Source organism: Stegostoma tigrinum, chromosome 7, assembly GCF_030684315.1.
Source record: "Stegostoma tigrinum isolate sSteTig4 chromosome 7, sSteTig4.hap1, whole genome shotgun sequence".
NCBI classification, from domain to species: domain Eukaryota; kingdom Metazoa; phylum Chordata; class Chondrichthyes; order Orectolobiformes; family Stegostomatidae; genus Stegostoma; species Stegostoma tigrinum.
In genome coordinates, this window is record NC_081360.1 from 105,272,310 (window position 1) to 105,284,913 (window position 12,604).

At 45.7% G+C, this 12,604-nt stretch overlaps 1 protein-coding gene across 2 annotated transcripts in view; it reads right to left on the reverse strand.

Moving 5' to 3' along the window:
* Positions 1-6,578: 6,578 nt before the first annotated feature.
* Positions 6,579-12,604, reverse strand: part of LOC125454307 (SPRY domain-containing protein 3-like) — a 559,019-nt gene continuing 552,993 nt past the window's right edge. For both annotated transcript variants that reach the window (XM_059647616.1, XM_059647617.1), the window contains exon 11: positions 6,579-10,443. In XM_059647616.1, the coding sequence (XP_059503599.1) occupies positions 10,309-10,443 (135 nt within the window). In that variant the 3' untranslated portion in view covers positions 6,579-10,308. The remainder of the gene's footprint in view (positions 10,444-12,604) is intronic.

Below are 12,604 nucleotides of genomic sequence, written 5' to 3' on the forward strand. Positions count from 1 at the left end.
TAGAACGGGGGGAAATTGCAGAAATAGAGAGTGGTGAGGCTACAGAGAGGTATTAAAATGGGGTAAGAGGTTTAAATGAATTACTGTCCTAGAGGAAGTGGCATTTGACATGACAGGCTGAGATAACGCGGTGTGGAGCTGGATGAACAGAGCAGGCCAAGCAGCGTCAGAGGAGCAGGAAAGCTGATGCTTTGCGTCTAGACCCTTCTTCAGAAATTGACAGGCTGTTGTAGAAAATTGGTCACGTATCCTCAAGCCAGGTCTGAAAGTTGCAAATGAAGATGCTGCTTGGCCTGCTGTGTTCATCCAGCTCCACACCTTGTTATCTCAGATTTGTTTGTAATTGTTTGGTGCACACTCTCTAGCTGCCTGCAATAGGACTGGAACTTTCAGTCAGTTGGAGCATATTCTGTCAGATCCCGAACACAGAAACAAGACCTCAACATGACTACAGTGCTGGCTGCTCACTCATAGCTTTGAGAGCACGGAATAGACCTGCCTGCAGACAGAAATAAGGGGAAAGAAACTAGTGTGATACTCTGCTCTGCCTTCTACATTCCCAATGATTGATTAAGGCTCCAAGGCTAATTCATTATCAACACAAATTATCATGGGGTGTTCCAGGATTTCTCAGAAACAGAGTGAGCAAGCTTGAACAACTCCGGGCAGGTTAAAATAAAACACTGGCAACACAATGCTCAAACACATGGCAGGGAATGTCGTCCAACTTTAATTTACACAAGTCTTTGTTCATTTCTTCACTCGGGAGAAAAGTTGGCAAGACCCTTAAGGTAGGAGTGTGATGGAATACTCCCCCCACTTGCCTGGATGGGGGCAGCCCCAACAACACTCAAGAGGCTCAACACCATCCAGGACAAAGCAGCCGCTTGATTGGCACCACATCCACAAACATCCCACTCCCGCCACCACCGACACTCAGTAGCAGCAGTGTGTACTATCTACAAGATGCTCTGCAGAAATTCACCAAAGATCCTCAGACAGCACCTTCCAAACCCACAACCACTTCCATCTAGAAGGACAAGGGTGGAAGATACATCCCTTGCAAGTTCCCCTCCAAGTCACTTATGTAAGAACATAAGAACTATGAGGAGGAGTATGACATTCGGCCCCTCGAATGCTGCACCATTCAGTAAGATCATGTTTGATCTTCTGTGGACTGAGCTTCACTTACGCACTCACTCGCACAAAACCTTAATTCTTTCACTATTCTAAAATCTCTCTATCTTTGCCTTAAAAAACAATAAATAAGGTAGCCTTAGCTGTTTCACTGAGCAGGGAATTCCATGGATTCCCAACCCTTTGGGTAAGAAGTTCCTCCTTAGCTCAGTCCTAAATCTCTCCCCCTTATTTTGAGGCTGTACCCCTAGTTCTAGTTTCACTCACCAGAGGAAACACCCTTCTTGCTTCTATCTTATCTATTCCCTTCATAATATGAGATGTTTCTGTAAGATTCCTCCATCATTTTTCTAAATTCCAAATGAGTACAGTCCCAGTATACTCAATCTCTCCTATATGGATTTCAGCAAGGCGTTCAATAAGGGTCCCCACAGTAGGCTATTGTACAAAATGCGGAGGAATGGAATTGTGGGAGATATAGCAGTTTGGATCGGAAATTGGCTTGCTGAAAGAAGACAGACGGTGGTGGTTGATGGGAAATGTTCATCCTGGAGACCAGTTACTAGTGGTGTACCGCAAGGGTCGGTGTTGGGTCCACTGCTGTTTGTTATTTTTATAAATGACCTGGATGAGGGCGTAGAAGGATGGGTTAGTAAATTTGCAGACGACACTAAGGTCAGTGGAGTTGTGGATAGTGATGAAGGATGCTGTAGGTTGCAGAGAGACATAGATAAGCTGCAGAGCTGGGCTGAGAGGTGGCAAATGGAGTTTAATGCAGACAAGTGTGAGGTGATGCACTTTGGTAGGAGTAACCGGAATGCAAAGTACTGGGCTAATGGTAAGAGTCTTGGTAGTGTAGTTGAGCAGAGAGATCTCGGTGTCCATGTACACAGATCCTTGAAAGTTGCCACCCAGGTTGACAGGGCTGTTAAGAAGGCTTACAGTGTTTTAGCTTTTATTCATAGAGGGATTGAGTTCTGGAACCATGAGGTTATGGTGAAGCTGTACAAAACTCTGGTGCGGCTGCATTTGGAGTATTGCGTACAGTTCTGGTCACCGCATTATAAGAAGGATGTGGAAGCTTTGGAATGGGTGCAGAGGAGATTTACTAGGATGTTGCCTGGTATGGAGGGAAGGTCTTACGAGGAAAGACTAAGGGACTTGAGGCTGTTTTCATCAGAGAGAAGAAAGTTGAGAGGTGACTTAATTGAAACATATAAAATAATCGGAGGATTAGATAGGGTGGATAGGGAGATCCTTTTTCCTAGGATGGTGACGGCGAGCACGAGGGGGCATAGCTTTAAATTGAGGGGTGAAAGATATAGGAGAGATGTCAGAGGTGGTTTCTTTACTCAGAGAGTAGTAAGGGAATGGAACGCTTTGCCTGCAATGGTAGTAGATTCGCCAACTTTAGGTACATTTAAGTCGTCATTGGGTAAGCACATGGACGTACATGGAATAGTGTAGGTTAGATGGGCTTGAGATCGGTATGACAGGTCGGCACAACATCGAGGGCCGAAGGGCCTGTACTGCGCTGGAATGTTCTATTAGATAATCCAACCCTCTCAACTCTGGAACCCACCTGGTGAAACTCCTCTGCGCCCCCTCCAGCGCCAGGACATCCTTCCTCAAGTAAGGAGACCAAAACTGCACACAGTACCCCAGGTGTGGCCTCACCAGCTCCTTATACAGCTGCAGCATAGCCTCCCTGTTTTAAACCCCATCCGTCTCACAGTGAAGGACAATATTCCATTTGCTGCCTTAATTACCCGCTGCACCTGCAAACCAACCATTTGTTATTCGTGCACAAAGACACCCAGGTCCCTCTGCACAGCAACATGCTGCAATTTTTTACCAGTCAAATAATAGTCTCCTTTTACTGTTATTCCTAGCAAAATGGATGACTTCACATTTATCAACATTGTCCTCCACCTGCCAGATGTTGTTCACTCACTTAACATATCTATATCTCTCTGCAGGCTTTCACCATCCTGACTTGGAAATATATCCACGTTCCTTCACTGTCGCTGGGTCAAAATCCTGGAATTCCCTCCCTAAGTTCATTGCGGGTCAACATACAGCACATGGACTGCAGCGGTTCAAGAAGGCAGCTCGCCCCCACCTTCTCAAGGGGCACTAAATACACTGAGCCAGCAATGCACATATTCCATGAACAAGTATTTTAAAAAATTCGGAATGGGTAAAAGATTTCTGCTGGACCAGTGGAGGTCCCATCCTGAGATTAAAAGTTTTAAAAACACAATGCTGGTTTTCTTTCATAATTCCACTTCTCGCACCTCCTGCTCTGATATCTCATGCCTGAGTCAGTTAGAATCACCAGATACAGGAGTAAGCTCAGCTGCTCATTGCTACAACATGTTGCAATCAATCCTAACCAGGTATCCAAGCCCCACACCCCTCCATCTGCAGTCGATATATGCCGTGCCTATTGGTTTTCAAGGCAAAGCAGAGCTGTGTAACTAACATCTGAGCCTGCAGGCTAAGGCTTAACTTAACAAAGCCATCAGCTGCTCCCTGCCAATTAGTAAGCAGGTTTGGATGTTGTTGTTGGCTTGCTTGGAAAATTAATGACAAATACATTTATCAAGAGCAGTCCGAAGCATGATTGATGCAAACCAGAGAACAAAATCACTCTCACTGCTCAAAAGCCAAAATGCATGCCTAGATTCACCAAACAGTGGATGGGAATCTGCAAAGGCTACTGAAGGTCATAGAACAGTACAGCACAGGAATAGGCCCTTCGGCCCACCAAGACCCTGCTGACACATGATACTTTCCTGAGCTAAAACTCTTCCTGGCACTACGCAGTCGGTAACCCTGGGAATATTCCCTGCCTATTCCTGTACTTGTCAAGGTGCCTCTTAAACATTGCTATTGTTTCCACCTTCACTACATCCTCTGGCTGTGCATTGCAGGCACCCACCACCCACTGCGTAAAGCATCTGCCTCTCACACCTCCTTTAAACAGAGAGTCATTGAGACACACAGCACGGAAACAGACCCTTCAGCCCAACTCTCCCATGCCAGCCAGACTTGATTTTGGAATTGTACATTGCCTTGAACAGAGAGGAGAATGTGTTAATAAATTATAAATAAGGCCATAGCATGAAAGTGGAACTGGTAAAGTGATAATAGGAACTGCAGATGCTGGAGAATCCAAGATAACAAAGTGTGGAGCTGGATGAACACAGCAGGCCAAGCAGCATCTCAGGAGCACAGGCTATGAGCTGGTTACATTAAGAAATAGGTTGATAGACAGGCAGTGGCCCACATTTAAGAAGAGATTACAGAATGAATGTACAGTTATGTTGAAAGGGAAAGTTAACCAACATTATCCCCCCCCCAATTCCAGTTATAACCTCTTCCATTGGGTATAAAAGCTCAAAAACATGTACCAACTGATACAAGAACAGCTTCTTCCGCTGCTGTTATCAGATTTATGAACAGACCTCTCATACTTTAGAGTTGATGTTTCTGTGCATCTTCTCTGTAGCTGTAACACTATATTCTGCATTTTGTTCTATTACTCTGATGTTTGTACGTAAGGTATTATTTGTCTGAGTAGCACATAAAATGATACTTTTCACTGTATCTCAGGACATATGACAATCATAAATATAAACAGAAAGCTATGTGAAACACTAGAAGGTATCAAATGGTTTGGATCTGTCCTAATTTCTCTTGGATATGAAGGATAAGGTATTCAATTCTGAAGAAGGGTCTAGGCCCAAAACGTCAGCTTTCCTGCTGCTTTGGTGCTGCTTGGCCTGCTGTGTTCATCCAGCTCTGCACCTTGTTATGTCAGACTCCAGCATCTGCAGTTCCTACTATCTCAGGATAAGGTATGTGTCAGTTCCTTCGGATGCCTGAGTTCTAACTGCCAAAGCAATCATAGAATCCCTAGAGTGTGGAAGCAGGCTGTTCAGTCCATCAAGTCCACACTGGCCCTCTGAAGAGCATCCCCCCCAGACCTAATCCCCTACCCACCTCAATCCCTGTAACTCTGCGTTTCTCAAGGCTAACTCACCTAGTCTGCATATCCTCGAACACTATGCGCAATTTAGCATGGTCAATCCACCCTAACCTGCACATCTTTGGACTGTGGGAAGAAACCGGAGCACCCGGAGGAAACCCACACAGACACAGGGAGAATGTGCAAACTCCACACAGAGAGTCGCCCGAGCGTGGAATCAAACCTGTGTCCCTGGCACTGTGAGGCTGCAGTGCTAACCACTGAGTCAACTGCTGTACTGTCAGTTGCTAACCTTCTTCACCCAGCTTACAGAAGGCACCCAACTGAAAGGGGGGCAAAGTGAGCATTTCAAAGGTTCCCCGAAGGCTTCCCTCAAGCAATGCAACATCAATGTCACGCTGGGGATATTCTCATTTGGAAGAAACTGACTTAGAGCAACCTCCTGTATGAAGGGACACATTTCTTTGAGAACATCCATCGTCAAGAGGAAGTACAGAAAAGGCACTGGAGAAAGGAATGCTTGAGATCCCTGGGGTCCTCCTAGGAGTGCCAGGGGTCAAGGGCCAATTCTACCTCTCAGAAACACCCGCCAAATGTGTGGTGGGAGATGTAGCTCTAGGATGGGGTTTTTCAGCCACACGAAGACCCACCCATGAATCCAGTAACATGGAATTTCCAAGGTGGACAATTCAACTCATGAGTGAGTGATTGCTGGCAACGATGACAACAGCAGAAAAGCAAGCGGCTTCAGAGAAAAAAAACATCGGGAAAGCTTTGAGGGAGATAACAGATGGAGTTTATGACCCTCAACTGCCACTAAATCTGGTTTTGAAAAAAGACGTGAGCTCCTTTATGTCGATGATTGCCTCAGGATCCTTTTTGGATCTTTAGGCTCCTGTTTTCACAGATCTTCATGTTCTGGAATTGCAAAAGTCCATCTATCTCAACTAAAGTGCCTGGGACACTTCAAACTGAAGATTTTTGATGGGTCTATGGCTATCAGCAATTCAATTTCATTAAGAAATCCAGTGGATCTTGAGGAATTATCAAATTCTATTGTTCCCTTCCCATTCCAAAGAAGTCACACTGGACCCGAAATGTTACCTCTGATTTCTCTCTCCACAGATGCTGCCAGACCTGCTGAGTTTCTCCAGCAATTTCTATCTTTCTATCAAATCCTATCACTGCTTTCTAGAAGCTTGGCCACCAAGGTGTACATTTTTATGTCATTTTTCACATTTCCTTACCAACAAAATGCCCTCTGCAGAGACTGTTACCCTTCTGTGTTGTAGGAGTGTGCCTATGCTTGGAATAGTTTTAATTCCAGGTCATAGTTAGATACCAACCAGTGTTTTCCACTTGTTTTAAGAACGAGTTTTGTTTTATATTAACCAAATTATTCCAAGTTCATTTAAGAAACTGGACAAAAGTCTCTTTTATTCTGGAGAGCAGGACAAAGGGGAAGAAACTGGTTGTTTTGATAACGAGTTGAAACATTTACATAAAAGGTATAAGTGGCAGAGAATTAGAACTGGATTCTCAACGCATTCCTCCAACACAGTCATAACATTCCATTGAGAAAGAAACATTCCAGGGGAAAGTCCCACTGACTGCGGCTCACTAAAAATGCGAAAGACAACATCAAACTTCAAGAGAATGCCAATAAATGCACAATGTAAGTTAGCAGGTTAATCAATAGTAAATAAAAGCAAGAAGTGACTAAAAGATTAATAAAGAGGGATTAATAAGGATTAATAAAGGATGAGAGAAATGTAAAAACAGAGAGTAAGAATTTCAAAGGATATTTAAAAAGAGAAAAGGATTAACAAATTGAGTACTAGCCCTGGAGAAAGTCCGCCTGGGGAGTTAATCATAGAAAATACAGAGATGGCAGATGATTTTTATTTTGTTCATTCATGGGATGAGGGCATCACTGATCAGGCAGCATTTCTTGCCCATTCCTAATTACCCAGAATACAGTATCAGAGTCAGCCACATTGCTGTGGGTCTGGAGTCACATGTAGGCCAGACCAGATAAGGATGGCAGTTTCCTTCCCTAGAGGATATTAGTGAACCAGGTGGGTTTTACCCCCGACAGTCAACAACAGATTCATGGCTGTCATTAGATTCTTACTTCCATTTATTAGATTCGTATTCCACCATCCGCTGCGGTGGGATTTCAACCCGAGTCCCCAGAACTTTAACTGGGTCTCTGGATTAATAGCAAAATGATAACACCACTAGACCATGGCCTGCCCTTAATGAACTAATGAAGTTATTTTACATCAGTCTTCACTGTAGAGGATCCAATTCCTATCACAGAGAAAGCTGGCAATTGGGGAACAGAAGGAAGGGAAGAACTCAAGAAAAGTATAATCACCAAGTGAAATGGTATTGAATAAGCCCAGGGGTGTTGGAGGTTGTATATTGGCATGGACAGAGAATTAGCGAATAGGGACAAGGGGTTCCTCTTCAGGTTAGTGACCTGTGACCAATGGGGTTCCACAGGGATCAGTGCTGGGAATGCAACTGTTTGCAATATGTATTATTGACTTGGAGGAAGGAAGTGAATGTTCTGCAGCCAAATTTGCAGATGACACAAAAACAGGAAAGTCAAGTTGTGAAAGGGATAGAAACAGTTTACAGAGAGATATTGATAGGTTAAGTAAGTGGGCGAAGAGTTGGCAAATGGAGTGCAATGTAGGAATATGTGAAGTTGTTCACTCTGGAAAGGAGAGCAAAAGAAAGGGTATCATTGAAATGGAGAAAAACTGCAGAAAGCTGTAACACAGAGGGACTCAGGGGGACATGTGCACAAAAGAAAGCTGGCACAGAGAGGCAGCAGGTAATCAGGAAGGCTCATTGAACGTTGACCCCTTATTCCAGGTGGGTTGGAATATAAGAGTAAGGATGTCTTACAGCCAGCTGGACAAGGTGCAGGGCAGACCACATCAGGAACACTGTGAGCAGTTTTGGTCCCATTACTTAAGGAAAGATATCATTTTATTGATGTCAGTCGAGGGAAAGTTCACTCGGATGATCCCTGGTGTCGAGGGATTGTCTCATGATCAAAGATTAAACAGGCCTGGGTCCAGACCCGAAACATCAGCCTTCCTGCTCGTCAGATGCTGCTTGGCCTGCTGTGTTCATCCAGCCCCACACCTTGTTACTCCTTTAGAGGGAGGCAATGTTCTTGTGGTATTATCACTGGACTGTTAATCTAAAGACACCAGTAATGTCCTGGGGACAAAAACAGAAGTTGCTGGAAAAGCTCAGCAGGTCTGGCAACATCTGTGAAGGAAAAAACAGAGTTAACTTTTTGGGTTCAGTGACTCTTCCTCAGAACTGATGGTAGCTGGCTTGTATGTAAAAAATAGGGAGTCAAATGAGTAAGGGAGTAAATGGTAGGATAAAGTATAGAGCCTGATGAGAGAGAAACACAGTTGGACAGACAGAGGAGTTGCTAACGATCAGGCTGGGAGGGTGAATAGTTGTTAATGGGGACTGTCAGTGACTAACAACAGGGGAGTGTAGTGGGAGGCTGTGGGGTAACAAGATAACAAAGTGTGGAGCTGGATGAACACAGCAGGCCAAGCAGCATCTCAGGAGCACAAAAGCTGACGTTTCAGGCCTAGACCCTTCATCAGAGAGGGGGATGGGGCGAGGGTTCTGGAATAAATAGGGAGAGAGGGGGAGGCGGACCGAAGATGGAGAGAAGAGAAGATAGGTGGAGAGGAGAGTATAGGTGGGGAGCTAGGGAGGGGATAGGTCAGTCCGCAGAGGACGGGACAGTTCAAGGAGGCGGGATGAGGTCAGTCGGTAGGAGATGGAGGTGCGGCTTGAGGTTGGAGGAGGGGATAGGTGAGAGGAAGAACAGGTTAGGGAGGTGGGGACGAGCTGGGCTGGCTTTGGGATGCAGTGGGGGAAGGGGAGATTTTGAAGCTGGTGAAATCCACATTGATACCATTGGGCTGCAGGATTCCCAAGCGGAATATGAGTTGCTGTTCCTGCAACCTTTGGGTTTTCAGCTTGTGTTGGGCTTTGCAGGAACACTGCAGCAAGCCAGAGACAGAGGTGTTGGCCAGGGAGCAGGGTGGTGCATCAAAGTGGCAGGCAACGGGTAGCTGAGGGTCTTTTTTGTGAGCAGAACTTAAATGTTGTGAGCAGCGAATGCAGTAGACTAGATTGTGGGAAGTGCAGGTGAAGTGCTGCTTCACCTGGAAGGTATGTCTGGGCCCTTGGATACTGGGGAGGGAGGAGGTAAATGGGCAGGTGTTGCACCTTCGCTGGTTATAGAATGTGCTGTGGGGCAGTTGGGTGTTTGGGAGCGAAGGAAGAGTGGTCCAGGGTGTCCCGGAGAGAATAGTCCCTGCAGAAGGCAGACAAGGGAGCAGAGGGGAATTTGTGGCTGGTGATGTGGGTTTGAATCCTGCCATGGCAGATGGTGGAATTTCAGCTCAATAAAAATCTGGAATTAAGAGTCTAATGATGTTGATTCTCAGGAAAACCCCACCTGAGCACAGTCTCAGAATAAAGGGGCACTAATTTAAGACCGAGATGGGGAGGAGTTTCCTCTCTCAGAGGGTTGTGAATCTTTGAAACTCCTGCCACAGAGATCTAATGGGGGGGGCGCAAAGCCCTCGTGTCTATTTAAGGCTGAGATAGATTATTGATCAGTCTCGCAATCCAAGGTTTCAAGGAAAGGGCAGCAAAACGGGCATGAGGAATGTTGGGTTGGCCATGATCCTATGGAATGGTGGAGAAGGCTCGAGGGGCTGAGTGGCCTCCTGTTCCTATTCCTCATGGTCTTATAAACTTAAATTGGACCTCCCATGTTCTGCATTGGGCCTTGAGACAGCATCTTGATTGGCTGCTTCTGGGAAGCTGGCAAGTGGCATGTTGTCATATGTCCTTCCAGGTATCCAATCAGATTTGAGGCTAACTTTGAGATCCTGAACGCCTTGGCAAAATCCATCCCATAGTTTCCCACATTACTGAGGGCAATGTGCTGGCCATTAACATCACACTGACTGTACAAGGAGAATGGGATGAAATGGTGTTGTCTTAACGCAAAGCCCAAGCATTACAACACAGTCGCGCGGGAGCAAGGTTTGAAGTTTCAGTTTCAGGATATATTCTCATCCTTTGGGTCTGGGCTCCTGTCCTTGAGGCTCACCTCAGCCACTGAGCGGCTGAAATTCGACTTTCACTTTCTCCTCCGAGCTCAGCATCCCGATGGTAGGATAGAAACCCCCAGGCGGGATCCGACTCTCCTTCTTCCCAATTATCTTTCCATTCCGGGAGAAAAACACCTGGAGAAAGAGGGGTAGGGAGTCAGTTCAGGAGGATTGGAGTGTGTGAGGTACAGACCTCCATCAGGCTGAACACTTGGACAACCCACTTCACCAATTCGCATCGCCTCCACCTGAAACTAATTCAACCATAACCTCTTGTAGTGGATGAACTGAAACCCACAGCTCTCTGTCTACATAATGACATAGAGAACTAGGAGAAGGATTCAGCCATTCGACCCTTTGAGCCTGTTCCATCATTCAATATGATCATGTCTGATGTCTGACCTCAATGCTATATACCTACTTTCTCCACGCACCCTTCCATGTGTCTACCATCGAGTAAGGGCATTTATTGTCTTTGTTGTGTTCAAGTCGAGCTTTGTCCTGAGTGTTTCCTCAATGAGAAGCTATAAATCACATCGCTCAGGAGGTAATGTGCTCAATGACACTCTTCAGAATGCCACAATTTGGCTTTTAAAGACAATTTCTTAACTCCAGGCTCAATTCCTTTTGCTACTTGGTCACAACCTTCACCATCTTTGTAACTTTGCAGAACTCTACAAACTTCAGAAATGTTGTGGCTGGTTAGTTCGTTGTTCTGCAGACGTTCCACTACCGTGCTGGCTAGCATCATCAGTGCAGCCTCCAATGAAGCATCGGTGTGTTTTCCCGCCTGGATTCTAAACTCTGGGGTCCGTTGATCTGGAATACCTCACTTCCAGTTTTCCCTCACAGTGGAGAGTGTAAGGGGTCTAGCTCAAAGTGTTTGTTAGAACATAGAACATAGAACATAGAACAGTACAGCACAGAACAGGCCCTTCAGCCCACAATGTTGTGCCGACCATTGATCCTCATGTATGCACCCTCAAATTTCTGTGACCATATACATGTCCAGCAGTCTCTTAAATGACCCCAATGACCTTGCTTCCACAACTGCTGCTGGCAACGCATTCCATGCTCTCACAACTCTCTGCGTAAAGAACCTGCCTCTGACATCCCCTCTATACTTTCCACCAACCAGCTTAAAACTATGACCCCTCGTGCTAGCCATTTCTGCCCTGGGAAATAGTCTCTGGCTATCAACTCTATCTATGCCTCTCATTATCTTGTATACCTCAATTAGGTCCCCTCTCCTCCTCCTTTTCTCCAATGAAAACAGACCGAGCTCAGTCAACCTCTCTTCATAAGATAAGCCCTCCAGTCCAGGCAGCATCCTGGTAAACCTCCTCTGAACCCTCTCCAAAGCATCCTCATCTTTCCTATAATAGGGCGCCCAGAACTGGACGCAGTATTCCAAGTGCGGTCTAACCAAAGTTTTATAGAGCTGCAACAAGATCTCACGACTCTTAAACTCAATCCCCCTGTTAATGAAAGCCAAAACACCATATGCTTTCTTAACAACCCTGGCCACTTGGGTGGCCATTTTAAGGGATCTATGTATCTGCACACCAAGATCCCTCTGTTCCTCCACGCTGCCAAGAATCCTATCCTTAATCCTGTACTCAGCTTTCAAATTCGACCTTCCAAAATGCATCACCTCGCATTTATCCAGCTTGAACTCCATCTGCCACCTCTCAGCCCATCTCTGCATCCTGTCAATGTCCCGCTGCAGCCTACAACAGCCCTCTACACTGTCAACGACACCTCCGACCTTTGTGTTGTCTGCAAACTTGCTGACCCATCCTTCAATCCCCTCGTCCAAGTCATTAATAAAAATTACAAACAGTAGAGGCCCAAGGACAGAGCCCTGTGGAACTCCACTCACCACTGACTTCCAGGCAGAATATTTTCCTTCTACTACCACTCGCTGTCTTCTGTTGGCCAGCCAATTCTGTATCCAAGCCGCTAAGTTCCCCTGTATCCCATTCCTCCTGACCTTCTGAATGAGCTTACCATGGGGAACCTTATCAAATGCCTTACTGAAGTCCATATACACCACATCCACAGCTCGACCCTCATCAACTTTTCTAGTCACATCCTCAAAAAACTCGATAAGGTTTGTAAGGCATGACCTACCCCTCACAAAGCCGTGTTGACTGTATTTGATCAAGCCATGCTCTTCCAGATGGTCATAAATCTTATCCCTCAGAATCCTTTCTAACACCTTGCAGACGACAGACGTGAGACTTACCGGTCTATAATTGCCGGGGATTTCCCTATTTCCTTTCTTGAAGAGAGG